We start from the raw sequence: 21,026 nt of genomic DNA on the forward strand, positions 1-21,026 counted from the left end.
TTGACATGATTGAGATCAGGAATTTTATAAAAATAAATAAATAAAAATTGAAAAATGGTCATTGGTTATACCGAAGATTAGGTCCTCCTGCCCTAGTAAAGACGGCTTCTCTATTATTATTTATTATTTCTTTTCAACCAACAAATTAGACTACTTTCCTCTGTCTGGGCACCTAAAGCCAACCATGGACCCTACCATTTTAGCCATACACGTGGCAGTGATGATCAGAAACCTAATTTCCATTGTTAGGCTTACGTAGGACCCGTTAAGCACATGGTCTCAATTATCATTTTTAAGTGCTCCATTAAACGGCATATTTTGTTTAAGTTGGGAAAATTACTGTGTGAGTGGATCACACCGCGTATTTCCCTTTAAAGGAGACTTTACTATAAAGAAGATGAGAGGAAGGGAACTGGTCGATCAAAGGACAGCAGTTATGAGTTCTGAATGGGACCCACCACCAACACTGACTAGTTAATTTTTTTCAGCTATTTTTTAGCCGTCCACGTGGTATGATGAAATCCATACCGACCGTCATTCATCAGCATTTTTTAATTCCCTGTTCAGTCAATTTCTAGAAAGGGTTTAAGGAAAGTATGCAAATCAAACGGTCAGGATGGTTGGACCACAAATGAATATTTCTGATTTGACTCATCTGAAGAATTTATTGATAAAATGGACGGCGGGGATGCTATGATGCATCCGATTGAAAAAGTCCGTGATGCTTATCATAATAAAAGTCTTGCTGCATAGGGTGACTTTTGGACTATTGACCCATCCTCTTTCGTGAACCCCAATAGTAGATTATTTTTAGCCATCGGATTTGAATAGTTTGTCATCATGAACCCCATCCACCGTTTGATTTTAGGACTGAAGATTTTTTTACTTTGACCACACCCTTTTCGGGGTCAAATCTTGATTTTTATATTTTAATAGAAAATATAAAAATTTAATTAATTGAAAATTTTTCATATTTTGAAAAAGATATAATATAATTTTGGAAAAATGATTTAATAGAAGAAAATTTTAATCTTCCCTTTCATGGTGCTGCTTTTTTAGTTCAACTTTTCCAACAAGGCCATTATAGCATCACGGTCGGTCACAGAACCCTCCATCACAGTCCAATTGAAATAAGCCTTCTGATGGGGTCCACAGAAAAAAGGTCATGAAGCAAGATCAGGAGTGGTGAAAGGGGCTGTGATCACTGGTAGTCACAATCTAAGGTGACTTTAGCATATAGTTTTTTTTACAAAGATATCCACTTAATATTTATCAACATCATGACTCATCTCATACGAATGGGAAATAAATAAATAAATAATTTTTTTTTGGATGAAAATGAAAAAAAATAAAAAAAAGAAGCCAAACACCCTCTTTGTTTCCTTCTCCTTTCCTTCTTGTTCTCTCTGCCCATTCCCACACTTTTTTTTTTTTTTTCTTTATAGATTGTGAAATTTTAAAGGCAAAATTTTTGTTTTTGAGAAATTAATTTTTGGGGTTTTGAAAAATTGTGTGGGTAAAGGAGAAGAGTCCATAGTCAACAGGATATGGGGAATAATATTCCTATACCCATGAGGTCCATTATAGATGAAAAAAAAATTATTTATTTGATGGAAAAAAAGGAATAGAAATCTTTGAATAAAACCAAAAAATAAAGCAAAGAAAGCTGAAACATTTACTTCATATACAATACAACAACAAGAGGTCATACATACACACAACACACCACCACCCCCATTTCACCTTCCCTTTTCCCAACCATTTATTAGATTCCTCCAATGGTCTTTCCTTTTTTTTCCATTGGATTGTACAGATTCCCAGCTGCAATCCCTTCTCAATCTCTTCATTTTTCTTGATTTTTGCATAGTTTATGTGATTTTCTTGGACTTTAAGACACAAAACTCTTCTGGGTCTTCTTGGGTTTTGCTTTCTTCTGCAAACTTTATCTGGGTTTCTCTGCACCAGTTTTTGCTATAAAGGGGTTGAAGAGAACAATCCTATTTTCCCAAATTTTCATTTTCTAGTTCAGCTTTTAGTTTTTTTTATTTTATTTTATTTTTGTCAAGAAACTGGTTATTTTTCCTTTTTCCTTTTTTTTTTGGGTTCTTTTTTTGAATTTTCTTTCAATTTATTTTCTTTGGATTAAAGAAAAAAGAGAGACATGGGCAAGCATGGACCTTGCTATCACTGTGGTGTAACAAGTGAGTTTTTGTTTCTTCAAATTTCCTTTTAAAATTTTGAATATTCAAGAAAGTGAGTCCTTTTTTTTTTTCTGATTTTTTTTTTCTCTAATAAATATTCTGTGAATTGTTTTATGTTCTTAATCAGTTAGTATGGAAGAGAATACCCGAAAACTGGTTGCATATGAAAAGGGAAGAAAAGAAACGGAAAAAAATGAAATATGTGTATATATCTCTATATTCTGATGGAATATTTACCCCCTTTTCGTGAATTTATTGATTATTGGTGGATAGAAGAACTACAAGGGTTCTTCTTCCTTTGAATATATGTGCTGGCTTGAATTTGTTACTGAAACTAATTGGGGTTTCTTATTTTTGGGGTTTTCACAACCTTTTGTGTTTGCCGTGAATTCTTCTTTGACTACTTTGTAATTTGTGTCACCAGTAGAAATTGAGGTTGTGTTTGTTGAGAACTGGGAAATTAGAGGGCCTATCCTTTGGTTCCTCTTCTGTTTTCATTGATTTTGAGTTGTTTCTTCTTGAAACGAATTCTATTATTGAGTCAAACCATATTTTTCCCCCTTCCTAATTTGATGATTTCACTGAAAAATGTACTTTTTGCAATACCCAAGTTTCAATTCCTTTATGTCTTCCATTGAGTTCTTGCTAGATTGCTTGCTCATATCTTACTATAATGGACTATTTTCTGGCTAGAACTACAGCTAAACAACCATTCTCTCAGTCTTAATTATTGCTGAAATATTTGCTGGCTCAGAGTGACCTCTTGAATTTGCCTACACATGTTTTTCCTCTCAAATTGTTTTCTCTTGGCTTATGGTTGAGAGAGAATTAATCTTACACCAATGCTATTAGGTTTCTCTACATTCCAATATTGCTCTTGCTCAGTTGAAAGTTCTCATTCTAATTTATATCCTCAATCTCTGTTGATGGGAATTGTTTCATTGCTTTTATCTCCGGACTGTGGTGCTTAATTTCAGAAAGGGTCTTAGCAGCCAATTGAAGTAGTTATTAGCACCCAAAACATTGCACCATTCATTCTTCTTTCCAACAGGGTTTTAAAGGCTAGTTGGTAGTGCATTTTGTTTAAACTCCCAGGTCATATTGTCATCTCCAAAATATTTTTAAAACTTTCCTTAGTTTGCTGCAACTTCAACTACTCAACTGAATTCAGCTAAGTTCTTTCCAATTCTTTGTCAATGTGTTACATGTGTCCCATTTGCAGCAACTTGAAGTGGTCAAGTGATCATTCAATTCCTATAGTGTCTTTATTTCTCTTGCATTTTAGTTTTTGGGGGAGGGGAACGATTTGCGATTGTCCATTACTAATGGTTCTGAGGTTCTAGTGTGCCTTCTTCTGTCTTGAGCTCAGAAGTCAGAGAGAGGCAAAGATTTCATGGCCAAATAGATTTGGTAGAGAGAAATTCAGGATTTCTGACTTGCTTCTCTTACTAAGCACTGAAAAATGGTGCTGTTTCAAGGAAACTCCCCAGGACCTGGACAATCTGAAGGATAATGCTAATTCCTTCTGATTTGTTTGTAAACATGGTTGATGCTGCTTGTTGTAACCTTATTGTTATTGGTCGGGTTTCAGCTGATGTATCAATATGATAATCTCCATTATCGCCCATGCCATTAGAGAAACTATCACCTAGTTGTTTTCTGTTCATCTAGGACTTATGCCACTGATTCCAACCCTGAACCTGATTTCCTTTATTTATCCTTTGCTTTCTCTCTGTGGCACTGCTTCCATGAAGAATTCACTACTTTTTTCACTAAATGCACTTGTCTATAAATTCATAGTTGGTTCTTCTAATGTTTTACTCTGTTTTTTGTGAGGGCAGTTTTATTAAGTGCTGAAAGGAGTGAAAAGAATACTGACTGGTTGCATTCTAACTAACTATTAATCAAAATGCTCCATGTGTTATTCAAATGTATTTCTGGTTCTGAAAAATCCTTGCAAGTAAGACTTACTAGAAAACTTCGCATCCACTTTTTCAATTGGCATCTACTTCTAAACTTGATTCTGGTCCTATTACCAGTTAAGAGCCTCTTACTGTGGCTTCTTATGTGGTATTTCATAACAACATTTTTATGCATGAACTTGCTCTGAGCTCAATGTTACCTTCATCACCGGTCTGAGCTTCGGCTCAAGCACAAGTTGCCATCTAGTCGCTGTAGTACCAAGTTTGCAATGTATTTGAGTTCTACAGAGGGCATTATCAGTAACCCACTAGAGTCTACATGTGGTTTGGGAGGCTTGAGCAATGTCCACAGTATTAGTCACAATTGATTGGGTGTTGTATGTTTTGTATCATGAAGAGTTGCTTTATATTTGTATTCTATAACAAAGAAACACATTGAATAATAAAATGTTACTGATCATGCATTGCTAGTGAATATGCTCCATTTCACATTTAGATTTGGTGGAAATGCATGATGTGCATTTTCATTTGGTGATGGTTAATCCAAAATGATGTCATGCAATTGGAAACATCTTTACATGAAATTTAGAGTCCGTTTGGTAGTGATTCTAGAAAACATTTTTAATCTTTCTAATACTTGAAATTTTTTATCATTTAAATATTAGAAATGCTAGAAACGTTTTCTAGAACTCCCAAACGCACTCTTAATGTCCTTTTAATTTGATTGCTTGGACTTTGTTATAAAGAGGATAGACTAAACTTTGTGCTAATGGGTTGGCAGTGGTGTGCTTTTAGATGATGCCTTTTTCTTTCAAGCCTTTCACTTCTAATTGTGGCTATTATTATTTGTGCGAATGACATTAAGTTTCAGAAAAGCAGTTCTTCTTGTCATCTGAATTGTGTCCTTAATCATTTTTCTTCATGAATTATTTAATGCATATGGATTGCTGATTACCAATCATTGTAATAGACACCCCGCTTTGGCGCAATGGGCCTCCAGAGAAGCCAGTACTCTGCAATGCCTGTGGATCCCGATGGAGGACAAAAGGAACCCTTGAAAACTATACCCCTCTACATGCAAGGGTAGATGGTGATGATGCTGAGGACTACAGGGTTTCCAGAGTGAAGAGCATATCTATTAACAAAAACAAAGAAGTGAAGCTGCTCAAGAGAAAGCAAAATCAAGATAATGTGGTGGTTAATGGTGTTGCCTCTGATTATAGCCAAGGTTCCCGGAAGGCTATAGATGAAGATACAAGTAACAGATCAAGTTCTGGGTCTGCCATATCTAACTCTGAGAGCTGTGCACAGTTTGGCAGTGCAGATGCAAGTGATTTGACAGGTTGGACACTTGCTATAATTAACCTTCACCTAAAGATAGTTTCTTGTTTCCCCCTCTATTTTGATTAGTCATAGGGGATCTGCTTTGTTACATTGACGGGTGAACCCAATTGGAAATATATTGGATACAATGAAAGAGTTTCATATTCCATTGCCAATTTTAAATTGCGACTGGAAATTCATAAATAGGGTCTTCAGAATTGAAATATTTTGATTTAGAAATGCTCAAAAAACCCAACATTACTATAAAGTTTAAATTGAGTAGCATCTTGTTAATAATGACTCATGTGCTATTTCAAAATAAAGAGAAATGGCTTCCTTTAGCTTTTATGGATGACATTATTTAGGATATTGGCTGCTATACACATATGGTTATTGTGCAATACTTCAATAATATATCAAACTAACACCATCATCAGAATGGTGGGTTCCTATTGGAAAGAGAAGAAAAAAATCAGGGCATTGGATGCCTCACTCAATTGTATTGATACACACCATTTTCATGACTTTATTTTTCTTAGAAACAAATGGAGCCCAAATGATCTGGTTGTAATTCAACAAAAAAGAAAAAAATCTCAGTGCACCCTTCAGGTCTTGATGTGGGTTATTTTTGCTATATATATTTTTATTTTGATTGGATGGTATATTTCTATAGATTTAGTCATTCTGCTTGAGCATTTTTAGTTCTTAAACACCTGTGGATTTATATTAAAGGTACTGGCTTCATTTTACAAAGCTATATAGAAAATGTTTCATCCTTATGCTATTTCAGTGTTTGCTGACTATTAAGTTGCTTTCAATTGGGCCTTTTCTTTTATCATACAGGTCCTTCCCAATCCATTGTGTGGGATACAATGGTACCTTCAAGGAAGAGGACATGTGTGAATCGTCCAAAGCCATCTTCAGTCGAGAAGCTAACAAAGGATTTATGTACGATTTTGCATGAACAGCAATCTTCGTACTTCTCTGGATCGTCTGAAGAGGATTTGCTTTTTGAGAGTGAGACACCAATGGTCTCTGTTGAAATAGGACATGGAAGTGTTCTTATCAGGCATCCAAGTGCAATAGGTCGAGAAGAGGAATCTGAAGCTAGCTCTCTTTCAGTTGATAACAAATCATACCTGGTAAATGAGGTTTATTCACGCATTGGCGCCCTTCCTGTAAATACAAACAATAAGGGCATCAATTTTCCAAGTCCTGGGCTTGAAAAGATGAAGAAGCCTGCTGGACTGGGGATGCAACAAGAGCAAACAAAGAGGTAACTCCTTCCCACATTAGTTTTGACCACGAATAACACAAAATTCCCTTTAGGACTTGCATATTGTAGCTGATTATGTAACAAGGAACCAGGGGTAAATTCAGTGTCAATGGTTAACACGGCAATCTCTGAACATGTAAAATGAAATGAACTGTAGTACAAATGTGAGTGTAGTTAACAAACATGGATACAATGTCCTGGACAGGTTCAATCAGTAAAAATAGGACTGTCTGACATGGAAATCCAGCATTAGTATGAAACATGGGTTGGACAATAGTGGGTTGTTGGATAATGTTTCTGCTTTGCATCCTTAATTTTTCTGTTGTTGGAATTGCAGGGACAAGTCTCAGCACGAAAAATTGCAAATCCTAGCAAATCATAATTCACCTCTGCGTTCCATAGATCTAAAAGTAAGTTGCATTCATATACTATCTGTTTAATTGCATTGTAGAGGGCAATTCCTTCAAAACATGATGTCTTCTTCTAATTTTACATTTCTGTAATTAGGTTCTCAGTGTGCCTCTAGTCAGTGTCATGATGAGAGAGTTCTTCACATGTATGAAGTTTTTTCCTTATCATACAGAGAATAATAATTTTCACCTATATTAAAACGTTCTGAATCACATTTTTTTTTTAAAAAAAAAAGGCATATGGAACCTACTTTATCATGAACCTCATAAATGATGAATTATTTAGAAATATTGCAAATGATTTCCAAATTATTCATAAAATCCTGAATTATCTGGAAACATTCCAGAATGACAACATATACTTTTTATTCATAAAATCATGAATTACCAAGCATTTAAGTTAATATTGAAGTTCTTTGAATAACCTCCAAACTTCTTGCATGAGGCCAATTCCTTATCATCCCTAGTGCCCATTCGTCCTAAATCTCAAATTTGTTGTTACCAGGAGCATGTCCTTGGACATTTTTCTTCCTAAAATTATTGAGTGCTTATCATGATTACTGACCTATCCATATTTGGTGTAGGATGTAGTTAACTTCGAGGAGTTTGTTGGACATTTGACAAATGAAGAGCAGCTGCAGTTACTGAAGTATCTACCTTCAGAGGATACTGCCAAACTTCCTGACAGGTTGGTTTTTTGCTTTTCATGTATTATTTATTTTTTGTTTGGTTAAGCCCAGAGAATATTGTATCATATGAAAAGTTGGAACATTTTGTTGCAATTAGGTATGCTGCATTTCATAGGATATCCGTTGGGCAAACTTACATGACGAGATAAATCACATCAATGTTAAGGCTGTTCCTAACCCACATGGAAGTGTAGTCATCCCCTTTTTGGCAATGTTTGAGCTTAAAAATCCATCTTTGATTAAGTCATTGGGAAGAACCAAATCATCATCCAAATTTTTAATGGGAGCTTGAACAACAACACCTGCTACCCAAAGAACTTATTCAAATACCATGTATAAAAATGGATTTCTTTATTTTTAATTTCTCTTTCATTTTCATGTGGTTCTAAATGGTCTTTAATGCTAATGTCTATGAAATTCTAATTCCTATTGTTTTTTAATTCTAGTTCTTGCATGTAACTTTTTGAAAAGGAGCGACTTAAAATTCCATAATCCATATGTGCATAGTGCATCTCATATCTTTACCATAGATAATAGAGGATTTTAAAGAAGTTGATGCAGGACCCAACATTAACATATTACCTTTGTTGTTTCTTCTGCAGTCTTAAAAGCATGTTCGACAGCCCTCAGTTCAAGGAAAGCCTTTCTTTCTTCCAGCAGCTGCTTGGGGAAGGGGTCTTTGATATCTCTTTCCCAGGGGTGAAAGCTGAAGACTGTAAGACTTTGCAGAGGCTTGCATTGTTGAATTCTGAAAAATCCAAATGGGTGGAACACTATAATTTACTTAAGGTTTGAATTCATTTCTTGATCATGTCATGAAAAAGTTAACTATGATTGTCTTTGGAAAATGAATTTACAATTTCTCTGGCTGCAGAAATGTAAGAATAGTACTGGAGTGTCTGTAGTTGCGGGAGAACCTAAGGCCATTGCAGCAAGTAATTTTGCAAATGCCAAGAGATCTCGTGATGCCCAAAATCAAAATTTTTCAGGTCAGGCGTTTTTCTTTCACTGTAAGAGATTGAATGACTCAGAGCTTGTAAATTTCTGTTGAAACTAGAAGAACAGCTAGTAGATAAAAAAATAAAAATAAAGGGGAAGCAAAAATAAGAGCTTCCAATGCTTAGGGCACTCCTCAACCTAATGATTATGGCATGCCTTATTTAGTAAATATACAACTGAAGGGGGGTAAAACCTATCTGCTTCCAACCTCAGCTGTGATTTCTAGTTACAGATTTGTGAAATTAGAAGTGTAGCCAAACAATTTCTTATACTTGATACTGCACATGTTAAAGTTCTTTTCTATATCTCCCTGAACTTTTTGCCTTTCTTTTGCACCATTCTAGGAGGCTTAGAATTGCTAGACGTACACAATCCTGATAATTTGTCATTTGATCTGTTTCCCAGGAATACTGTTAATATGCATTTTTAATGTCAGTTTAGGAAATATTGATTGACACTTGCATGTGTAGCCAAACAACATTTTTTGGCATGTATCAAACTGTTGGACTGATAATTGAATAACAAATTCTCATAATACTAGAAAGACATTGTTGTTTTATCTTTTTGTATTGCACAGCTGCAGCACGAAGTTGAAATTCTTGTAGTTTTCAAGCCTTTCAAGGGGTTGATGATGGTTGCTAACAAGCAACTGTCTTACATTAGAATTAATGAACAAGCCGATTTGTTACTTGACTTTGTACATAGTATATCAATCATGCCTGCTGTGATTATATATATGGTACGTTACAATTGTTCTCAAGAAATATCTTGTGTCTTTCAGAAGCAAGAACTACGATGAAGAGCCCCAGAAGGGTGATTATGAAGGCAGTAGAAAAGGAGCATATAGACAATGAAGGCTCTAGCTTCAGTCCTAGAAGTCTATTTGCCTTGCCTCCTGATGGTGGCTCTCTTGAGCTGGATTCATTCACCTTTGGTGATGAAATTTCTGATCATGATCTACTGCTGGATGTGCCATCCAACAACTCATTCCCACAGGCAGAGCTCCTTCATCCAGGTTCGGGCTTTGGCACCCAACTGCAAAGCACTAGTAGTAGCTCAGCATACCCACATCTTTTGCGTCCCTGACAATGATGTTAAACACTACTTTAATCCTTAGGGCTATGTAGGTATTTCTTCTGCCAAAAACCCATTATGGGTCCACATATTTTGCATGCCGAAAACACAAAAAAGGAGTTAATGTGAATGAGGTTTGATGGTTGCTCTTTTTTTCCTTGACCTATATTGAACTTAGAATGCTAAGGAGATGATGTGGGTGGGCTTTTTGTATAGGTTGACAAAAGGTTGTAATATATAGCTCAAAATGCAGAAGAGATGGTAAGTTGCAGAGTTTTGTATGCAATTTAGTTTTCTTTCTTTTCCTTTTTCATTGCAAAACAACTTTGTAACACTCTTATATTGGCTTGCTTTAATGGTTTTTTGGATTTACCTTTTGGTTTCTTCTCAACCAGGAAAAAATAAAGGAAAGAAAAGAAATAAATTGTGGGATGTGGGATGCATGTGAAAGAAGTTGACACCTATGTCTTTCTATATCCTTTTTTGAGGGATTCCTGCATAGTTGAATTGGTAGATTGTTTCACAATGATAAGATTTTGTCTGCCCACCTGTTCTGTGAAGTATTTAAATATATATATATATATATATATATATATATATATATATATATATATATATTATAATCAAATGGGTGTTTGATTATTATGGAGACAGTGTCCTCAGTGAGAAGAAGAATGGTGTTTTCTTGAAGGAGATTACTAGGTTGAAGATGAAGAAAATGAAAGAAAGTAAGGTTGAAAGAGGAAAAAGTTGGATTGACAAGGTGGTACAATTCTAGATTTTCTTTTCTTTTAATCATTCTTGAAACCAAAGTCTGGTGCCTTGGAAGTTTCATCCATTGCCACTGACTTTCCCCTGAATGATGATATTTTCACAATTTCTGCACTAATGGGATTGCTGTTTGGTGAAATGAACGGTAAGGACTCTTTCAAATTTCACATCCCATACCAATCTAGTAGATAGAAAGGATGACAAAGTCAAGAAAGCCATGTGAATGATCTGTTGGCCTTACTTTTTATTTCAACTTTATTTTAATCAACTGCAAATGAAATAAAATTGGGCATATTTAGAGCACTGGGTGTTTGGATATGAACCCAAAATCCCCTTTGGAATCACTTTCAAAAATGCTTTTAATTAATTTTCATTAATTGTTATTGTTTTATTCATTGGAAGCATGGTAAACATGAATATTAAATGAGGCATGGATCCAGATAATCCTATAGAATTATTGGGATTCTGCCCCATCTGTTTAAAAGTGGAGGGTGGATATCTGGATCCAATGTGGAAGTGAATATATTCTGAGTGGGGAAGGGTTAAAGATGTATTTGTGCCCATATTCTACACAGCATCCCATAAGTGGATAACCATGGGAATACAAGGATATCTACTTTCAGGATCAAGGTTCACTCTCACTTTAGCCTATACTTGCTCATCACTTCTATGTCAAAAAAAAAAAAACTTAAGTATTGAAAATTATAAAGATAAAATAATATTTTGGTGAAATAAAATTAAAGTTGTGTTAAAATTTTGAAAAGGTAAAAATACTTGCTTTGTATGAACACCTTGAAAAGTTGTGTGAACACCTTGAAAATTTGGGAAGCAATTTACAAGTCCCCTACTTAATTCCCCACCTAAACATCTGAAAGAAGAAAGAAAATTATAACTTCCCTTCTTTGAGAGTGGAGAAAATTAAAATAAGAAATATATTTTTAGCATTACTAGCTTCACTATTGAGTAGAAATGAAAGTTAAAATCATGATTTTTGAGTAACAATCTAATATTATAATTTTTTTTAAATATACAATATTTTTTATAATATTAATTCAAATGTGATATTAATTAATTTTTTAAAATAAAATATTAGTGTACTGATTTAGTATTTATCGTCATTTAGGTTGTTAAAAGTATATGATAAAATCCGAAATCTACGTCATTGGATAAATCTATAAATAAATGAAACCAAAGTATAAATAAATGGACTGACTTATCATTTGATATCCGAGTAACCTCTTTTTTGTTTTTTTTAATAAGAGGTTAAAATAACTTTTCATAGTTTTAATTTCTTAAAAACCATGAATGAAAGGATTACAAAACACCAATTATAACTAATTCCAAATTTAAAGGATTTCTTGATCTATTCATAGGCCCTTGAAGGCATTTAGCATATAATTCTCTAACTTCGTAATTTTTTTTAAAGAAATAAATATATAAAATTACAAATAGACTTAAATTATGTTCCTTTCATCCAAACTCTAATCCTCAATATTTTCTCTTTCTTCTTCCTTGGGGAGTTCTCATTTTCATTGGAAGGAAAAGATTGAGACTTACAACCATAGCTTACAAGGTATGCTAATATTTATTAAAAAAAATAAAAAATAAAAAGTTATAGGTTTCAAAGAAGCATAAACAAAATCCTCAATTTTTAAAATTTTTATTTCTATTTTTTATTTTTTATCTTTTTTATTCAATAAAAGGAAGTAAAAGATCCATGTATTGTATTGATAAGAGAAGATGATTAGGTAAAAGTGTGTATTAAAGCTCAAACTAGGCCAAGAACAAAGATACCAATAGAATCTTGAGCTTTATCACTTTTCATCATTGATAAAAGTTTATTTTTATTCATTAAATTTCTCCTATTCCTCTAAAAAATTTAGTTACATTCATTAATCATCTTAGAAACAACTCTTAGCTTTATAATCTTTTTTTTTTTTGGAAGATTTTTCCTAAGTACTCTTCCTTGATTCAATAAGCTATTAGTTGATACAGTATATTTGGGGTAGAACTCCAACACATTTTAAAAGATCAAACTATATATAAACATTATTTATTTATTGGAAGAGATATATGCATTGTTAGAATTTTTTATTGGAATTTTTTTATTTGTCTCCTTATGTACTATGTGTTTAATGGATTTTTTTCCTTGTTTGAGTGTGCTTTAAGTGATTGGTTGTTATTGTGAAGAATAGAAGATTCCAAGGAGTCTGACATGTGTGCGAGTCAACGGGCTAGTAAACTCATAAGGCACAAGGAAGCTGATAGGCGGGGATTATAAGAGCTTTTAGTCTTATTTGAAATATGTTTTTTTATCCTCTATACAAACACATATTTAGGCACCAATCATTAACCTAGTATGATAGAACCATGCAAATACTTAGGATCTGTTTGGTTGCTATTTTTAGAAAACAAGAAAAAATGTTTTGATTGTTTTTTTCAGTTTTAAGAGAACAATTGTTCTCCATTTTTTTTTTTTTTTTTTTTTTTCTGTTTTTGGTGTTTCTGGAGATCATAGCAATGATAGCTGAGTTGTTAGTTTTTGGGTGTATTTTTAGTGAGAACTCGGGTAAGTGAGAATAATGAACTTAAGTATAAGAGTTTTGGAGGATTTATTATAATTTTATGTTTTGTCCCAAAATTGCTAAAAGGAAAGACCACGCTAATGTATTAGTTATGTTGACAATTTTGCTCCTAAAATCATTGATTCTAAACTACTTTACTATTGAAACTTATAATTCACGTAAAGACATTTTAAAGGTAAATTTTAGTTGTACTTGAGCCAAAAAGGCAAGTTAAGGATGCTTGAAAGAAACCGAGAGAAATTGGCTAAAATTTGGTGTGAAATAGGAAAATGCAAGCATGATACTTGAACATCCGACATGGGATGCTCAAGTGCCTTAGGGTGCTTAAGGGGGTGCATGCTATTTTGCTTCATCTTTTTTCATAAAATAAAATGTATTTTTCTAAGAATTCCTAAGGCCACATGACTAAAAATTAAGGTCTTGATATAAAAGCAAGAAACAAAAATCTGCTCTTATGACTTTAGAAGATCTATTACTTTAAGATAGAAAATTTTCATCTAAAAAGAAGCATTTTCTTTTTAAGCTAGTTCATATTCCAATCTTAATGACAAGCAATTTTTTTTTTTTTTTTTCTTTTTCAAGCATTTATAAAGTTATGTAATGGTTTCTAATCATTTGACAAAAATCAGTGACAATTACATGGTCATGACTGAGTTGATTTTTTCATACATAACCAACTACCACTTGTAAAAATAATGAGTTATGATTACAGTTTTTGTGTGTTGTAAAGAGAATACAATCCTTGATAATGAGGTATGATTCTTCTATTGAGTTTGCAACAATGCTACTCTCTAGAAAATTATAACTCAAGGGTGGGCTTGGAATTTGTGTGCAGGCCTTTAGATGGTTAGGTAATACTATAAGCCTCACAATGAGAAAAACCTTGGGTTTGCAGATCTTAAATGACCATGTTGAAGAAAGATGATAGGGATTTTACAAACTTTGTCATCCTTGCAATACATGGCAGGCCTCAATATTTTAAACCCATACTCAAGGATCTTGTTGCAAATAAAACTGCTGCATTCCTCGACTCTTTTAAATCCAAACTGGCAAATCTTGGTGTAATTAAACTGCTACACGCCTAAACTCTTTAGAACGCGAACTGGGCAGATCTTGTTGCCTATAAACTATATGTCAATAGGCCTGCATTTGATGTGTGGAAATGAATTTACAAAAACACTAGTGTGTTTGATATATGGGAATGGGAACGGAAATTGGATGAGGATGAAGATAAATTGTAATACGATGTTCAAGAGATAAATCCAAAATCCTAATGAGCGCGAGATTTAGCTTCCATACTAATGAATTTTTTTATTCTTATTCTCATTCTAAAGAAATAATCATAACACATAAAGGAATGAGAATAGAATTGATTTCTTATTCTCATTTTCTATCCCAGTGTTTCAAACACGACCTTAAAGTGTGACAGGTCCATCCCCAAGAGCACTCAATTCTTGAGAGGATCTTGTGTGTGTGTATATATATGTGTGTGTGTGGGTGCGTGTTTGAAGGTAAACACTGAAAGCTCTGACTTTCTTTTTAATGATGTGCGGCCATTACTCGATCCTAGTATTTATAGATTGGCAACACTGATGGATTATCAATAAGTTCAATATATTTGAGTGGGAGGCAAAGGTCCTAAACCCAAGCAATATGGAACTTGGTCTATTTTAGTCTCTGCATTTGTTTCCCTCCCCAAAACTGATAGATAACCTCTCTCATTTGAGGCCATAAATTGGAGCATGGATCCTAAACCATATATGGTGAAAGACAAGAAATTCTTCAAAAATGTGATAAACAGAAGGAGGAAACTGATCATATTACCATATTAGAAACATGATATTTACAATTTGAACTCATAAACAAGATTCTCTCCCTAAAGGAGTCACTGTCTTCCAAAAGTTCTCTATCTTTGAACCCCAGTTTCATAACCAAAAGACAGTTCATATCATACAAAATTCATCCACAACAAGATTAAACATCCAGAACTATCCATACCTTCTCGGTTCCAAGTTCAAAGGTTCTAGCATGGATACCTTATCAGTACCTTTCAAAGTGGATACACCTCCAAAAAACATTTGATGCCCTCAAATATACTATTCCTTTGAGTAGGATCACTAGCTCTCAAAACCCACCTTGCCAAAAAGTCCAAAAAGAACACCCATTGTTTCATGGGTGAGCTATACATCTTCACTGTCACTGGGTGGCCACCACCTAGGCCGAGGGAAAGTCATACCGCATCTCTTGGCAATCTCCAATATATCAGTCTCTTCAGTCTCTTCGGCATTCCAATCACATTCTCCACATAATATTTTCAAGACATCCACCACTGTAACCTGTTGCCGATTTCCAGTGACTGAGTCCCTTGCTGCATCTTCCACTGGCCCACAAATTGATAATGGTAATTCACGTCGCGCTTGAGGAACTTCAGACAACAGGGGTGGAAGGGGTGGACCATTACGAACACTTCGAATGATATATTTGAACTTTTCAAGATCCTCTATGTTCTTCCTAATTGTATCTCTCCCAACAATGCTTTGCAGTATATCACCTTCAGAAACATCCCCATTGCTCTTACCATTCTCTACACCTTCCCTCTTGGTAACATCAACATCTGAATCCGTCTTCATAGGGTCCTCTCCCAGGCCTGAGACTCCACCAGTATCTTCAAACTCCGATTCTGGAAAACACGGCTTCTTCTTCACCGGAGTGTCTTCAATCAACATTATTTCATTACCCTGATTGTTTTGGGGAGATATAGTGTTACAATTGCCGGGACTGACACTGTTAATATTCAAATTCCCTGGAGATTTCAACGGAGATTTCAGGGGAGATTTTATGTTTCTCACAGATACAATTTCTACACTTTCTTTTGGTGATCTCGTACCTGAATTTTCCTCATAAATATTAGGTTTTTTGGATGGAGGCTCACCTGAAGCCTCCTGCGATCCTCTCAGCAAAACCCTACATTTCTCCACCCCAGACTCAGAAACCTCACTAGCACCAACTCCGTCAACATTTGAAACAGCGACAACTTTCACTGCCGAAGTCGGCCCTGAAAAACCTAGGTCCGAGTCCTTACCTAGTTCAACCGTTGCAGCTCCGTCCGTACAACTAACATCTGCGGCCACGCTGCCTTCCTTGTCATCATCAACCCAAACTTCATGTTGTCGATCGAAGGCTGGAGCTCTCTGTTCTGCGGAGCTGGCCGGCTGAACCTCTTCCGGCGGGGTCTGAAACTCATCCTGGGGTGTGGTTTCTTCATACGTACTCTCCGGCAACGAGAGCATTATGATTCCGGAAGATTCCACCGGAACTCCGCCCGAGTCTGGAGAATCGTCACCGGAACCGTCGTGGGATTGACGAGTGAAGGGGCAATTTCGGAGGAGATCTTCTTGGGAAGATGAGATATGGCAGGGTTCAAGGAGAGATTGAAAGGGATCTCCCATTTGCGAAACGGGTGGGGATCAGCAGTCGATTCAGATCTTAGAGCAGAGCGGTGCCATCAGAGGGTTTATTCTCTTCTAGGGTTTTGGTTGCTTCGTGTTCCCGCCCTTTTTCTTGTTTCACGACTCTATTTGACGAGTCATTTTCAGAAATTTGCATGGAAGTCCCATCTAAAACGACGCCGTTGTGCAATGGGAAAATTTTCAATTACAATTACATAATGAATAGGGATGTAAAAAAAGCCCAATGACCCGAAACCGAATAAACCCATAAAAAGGTCCGACTCAATCCTCTCTGAACCCGACCCTGAAGTTCGGTCGAAATGTTGTGGATTGGAGTGTGTACTTTTAATTTCAACTTCTAATGAAATTAACAAGGAACTTCAAGTAATTCAAACTGTTTAATTTTGTTAGTTTAAGATTTCACAATAAATATAATATAAAAATACTTATTATACATATGTTTATTTATCATGATTTATGTATTATATATTTTTTTTTGTTTATTTAATAACTTTCATAATTTATAAATTATTTTTAGGATTTATTAGGTAAATCTAAATGAAATTTAAAATTAAAAAATATTAGTTTTATATATGCATAAACCGAAGCCTCAATACTAAAAATTGAAAATGTTTACTTTTGTGGATTATGTTATTAATCTATATATTAAAGTTATATTTTGTTAATTTGAATGTCAAAACTTTAACATTTAATGTTGCAAAAAATCACGAAAAAGAATAATAATAGAGATAAAAGAATAAGAAAACAAAAACAAAAACAAAACATACAATGATTTACATGATTCGGCCTCAAGCCTACATCGCGAAAATGAAAAAAAAACTTTCACTATTGTTGAAGGAGATTACAACCTTAGAGTTCTCAAATCCTAAAACCCCAATTTATACCCAAAAAGGTCTCTCATTATTTTGGTCAAAATCTCTTTCTATATTTTTTCCTAATTACAAATTAAGATTCCATATAAGAAACTAAGTGTAGAATTGTCAAAAATGTCTTTTCCTAAAAGAAGATCGTAGGATATTTACTTAATAATGAAAACCTATTTGCAATAATATATTATATTAGGAAACTATCAATAACTTTCCATGACTCAAATACAATTTGAGACACTTTCCAAAATTTAATATAATTTAACTCTTTAGACCTACTATTTTCTATAAAATTGGTTTTACATCACTTCATAGTTTTAATAGATATTCATGCATATACATATTTTTTCTATTTATTTTTCACTATATGAAAAAACTTACGATCTACAATATGATATAGTATATGGTACAGAAAAACAATACATGATACATTTTATAAGTTTAAAACCATATATCCAATAATTCAAAAAATAGATTTTACAAAGCTTATTATTTAGGGCCCAAATCAATACACGATACAAGATACACCAAATGTTGTATTATGATTTATTACAACTCAAACAATTAAGGTTTGAATTTTATGCTTGTGAGAATTTGTAGAGTTAAGCAAATGTTCTGTATTTTAGTCCAAATATGACTATCACCAATGACCATATCATATGCATTTCATGGATTTGAGATACTTATGCTTGTTTATATATACTTTTTAACTATATGAGACTTGGGGCCAACCATGTGAGATAGTAAAGTGTTTCAAGGGAAGAGTGGAGTCAGTGATGAGATGGGGTTAGAGAGAGTGGTTGTAAAATCAAGGAAAAGTTCTAAGAGAGTGGAAATTTTCTCCTTTGGTTTGTTAGGAAATGAAGGTTGCTTTTTTATTTATTTATTTAGAGCTTTAATGTAGTAACACCATATTAATTATTCAAAGATGATTTAAACATTTCTAAAGTTAAACCCCCTCCCCCCTCATTTTGGCCGAACAAAATTGATACACTTTAATGTAAGTCTTGATGAATCAAAATCCTCAAACCAATATCAAAGCGTTTGATTGGGGAAGAACAACTCTACTATTAAGATATACCAAATTCATTTTACACCTTCTAATCTTATTCTTAATTGGGATAGGTGTACTAGTGTCAAAACAATGTGTCAAAGGTAATGTTTTCAAATCCGAATCGGTCATTGAACTGGAAAAGTTACCAATTTACGGTTCACTGATCGTACCGATGGTCAAACCGTGGTTGAACAAGTGATGTTATAAATATATAATTATTATAAAAATAAACATGAACATAAATATTTAAATTTGTTTAAATGTTTTATATTATAAAAATTTGTAAAGAGCATTAATATAAAATATTGTTACCTATATATATCAAGGGAATTGTGCAGCATAATGGTTGACTCTTTCTTTTCTAAACCTTAGATCTGAGATTCAAATCCTCACAATTCAGAAACACATGAAGGAACAAGTATGTTGCTCAATGGGCTGCCTGGTGGGTGGGAAGATTGTAGGCCCAATGCGACAGGCAAGACCTAATAATGTTTTGGTCAACCCACGTGTTGACTGGCTCATAGAAAATCGGAGTCCGACGGTTCAACAACTAGTCCGTCTGGTTCAATGCCGGTCTAAAGCCCCTTTCGGCTTAAGAGCTGAATCGGACCAGATTAGGTTTCGATCGACGATTTAACCGGTTGAATTGATTGATCAAAGGTGACATCTAGCCATACTATTCTTGAGGGAATATAAACTCTTTTCTATAACAGAAATAAAATAATCATCATTTTTAGGTGCATATACTATCACATTTACCAAGAGATAATGTATAAGAAATCTCCTAATAAAAATAAGTATTATAGCTCAAGTTGCTAACATTTTTCATGGATGGGCATCCATGTTCTACAAGTATCCAGGGGGTGTGTTTGTCAAATGTGTATACAAATCTAATAACACTCACATATAGAGAGATGTCGAGAAAGTATGGACTTATCCATTTGTTAAAGTCTCCATGTAAGGTCTACAAAATATTGTATTGATGGAACATTGCCTTAGATTATGTGACATTAAGTACCAAGATATGTGACCCTTTATAATTAGTGAAAGCTAATGAACTTGTATCACAAAACTTAGGGGTCAAGGCATAGGTAGTCTTTTAATATTCCCTAAAAAACTCACCTTTAATTTTTATTTTTTATATTTTTTTTATAAGTTCTTTGGTTAGGATATATCTAATTTTTTTTTAAAAAAAATCAAAGAACTGCCAATCATATAAATAGACATGCGTTTTATATAGAAACTCACCCACAAAGCCTCTCAAAGATTTTGCAAATGTGAAAACCATGGGATCAACAAACTGCAAAACAAATCCACTAATTTTAAAGGAGCAAGTATACAAAATTACCTAATAGATGATGCTTTCCTTTAAACTTATATTGTGATTGCTTACACTTGTCCTTACATTTGAGATGCAAAACCTCTATACTCTTTAGTGGACTCTTCAAAGATTTGAGGAGACACAATTAGTTACCTTAACCTGAATGAACAAAGAGCATTGATTAGCACATATATAATGACATGAAATTCAAGGGTATAACGGATCTGAAAAGACTCATCCAATAGACATATTTATATCAAAAAATCCTAGGCATATATACCAAATGATTTAGGAAACTCAAAGTTTCAAACATAGGCAAAATTAGGCTCATGTGCTTGAACGTCCTTGTGAGTGCTCGAGTGCTATTAAAATTTATATTTTTCATTTATTTTTTGAACGCAATGTTTCCCTTGGTCCACTTTATGCCTTTTAAATGTCATTAAGCTCTACATAACTTAATGATACTTGTGTTATATGAGATGAATTTTCAACAATTTCAAGTCTTCACTAACAATGTAAATTGCAAAAGAAAAAAAAAAGAAAAAAGAAAAAATATGTAGAGTTATAAACTAAATTATCAAATTAAATTAATGACCTAATATTTTGGTTATATTATAATAGAGCTTTCAATTTTGGGCAAAATTAGGGACAAGTGGTTGAGCATTGTTATCAAAATTTCCATTTTCATTTATTTTTAGGCTCAATTTTCTGCGTGGTCCACTTTAGGCTTTAGACGTTATTAAGCTTTATATAACCTAAAATATATAGTTATTTTATACTGAGATGAATTTTTAACAATTTTAGATCTTCGGTAATTATATAGATGACAAAAAAATATGTAGAGCTATAAGCTAAATTATCAATTTAAGCAAAACAACATAATAGTTGATAGTATTATAATAGAGTTGATATGTTATAGAGCTTATATATTTAAATTAAATTAATTAATCATATAATTTTCAATAAAAAACATTAAATATTATAAATAATTTTAAAATTTCTATTATGATTTTTAACCCAACAAGAAAAAGCTCGGTATTACATTTTGCTTATTCAATTTTCTGA

The 21,026-nt window shown here is 33.8% G+C and overlaps 2 protein-coding genes across 3 annotated transcripts; one reads left to right on the forward strand and one right to left on the reverse strand.

Annotated features, from left to right (window-relative positions):
- Positions 1-1,387: 1,387 nt before the first annotated feature.
- On the forward strand, positions 1,388-10,266 carry LOC100262620 (GATA transcription factor 26-like). The gene is made up of 8 exons (XM_059733997.1): positions 1,388-2,201; positions 5,094-5,465; positions 6,290-6,722; positions 7,060-7,132; positions 7,717-7,820; positions 8,424-8,610; positions 8,696-8,810; positions 9,602-10,266. The coding sequence occupies exons 1-8, from the start codon at positions 2,162-2,164 to the stop codon at positions 9,904-9,906; spliced, it is 1,629 nt and encodes a 542-aa protein (XP_059589980.1). The 5' UTR covers positions 1,388-2,161; the 3' UTR covers positions 9,907-10,266.
- Positions 10,267-15,041: 4,775 nt separating this feature from the next.
- LOC104878305 (uncharacterized) lies at positions 15,042-16,839 on the reverse strand. Of its 2 annotated transcripts, none has more exons than XM_010648439.3 (2): positions 16,183-16,839; positions 15,042-16,053 (listed from the first exon to the last, which is right to left on the reverse strand). In XM_010648439.3, the coding sequence occupies exons 1-2, from the start codon at positions 16,697-16,699 to the stop codon at positions 15,431-15,433; spliced, it is 1,140 nt and encodes a 379-aa protein (XP_010646741.2). In that variant the 5' UTR covers positions 16,700-16,839; the 3' UTR covers positions 15,042-15,430. The 2 variants fall into 2 exon arrangements, with proteins under 2 accessions (XP_010646741.2, XP_010646740.2); XM_010648438.3 differs by having other exon boundaries at positions 16,138-16,839.
- Positions 16,840-21,026: the final 4,187 nt, after the last annotated feature.

This window comes from Vitis vinifera, chromosome 2 (assembly GCF_030704535.1).
Source record: "Vitis vinifera cultivar Pinot Noir 40024 chromosome 2, ASM3070453v1".
Classification (NCBI taxonomy): Eukaryota; Viridiplantae; Streptophyta; class Magnoliopsida; order Vitales; family Vitaceae; genus Vitis; species Vitis vinifera.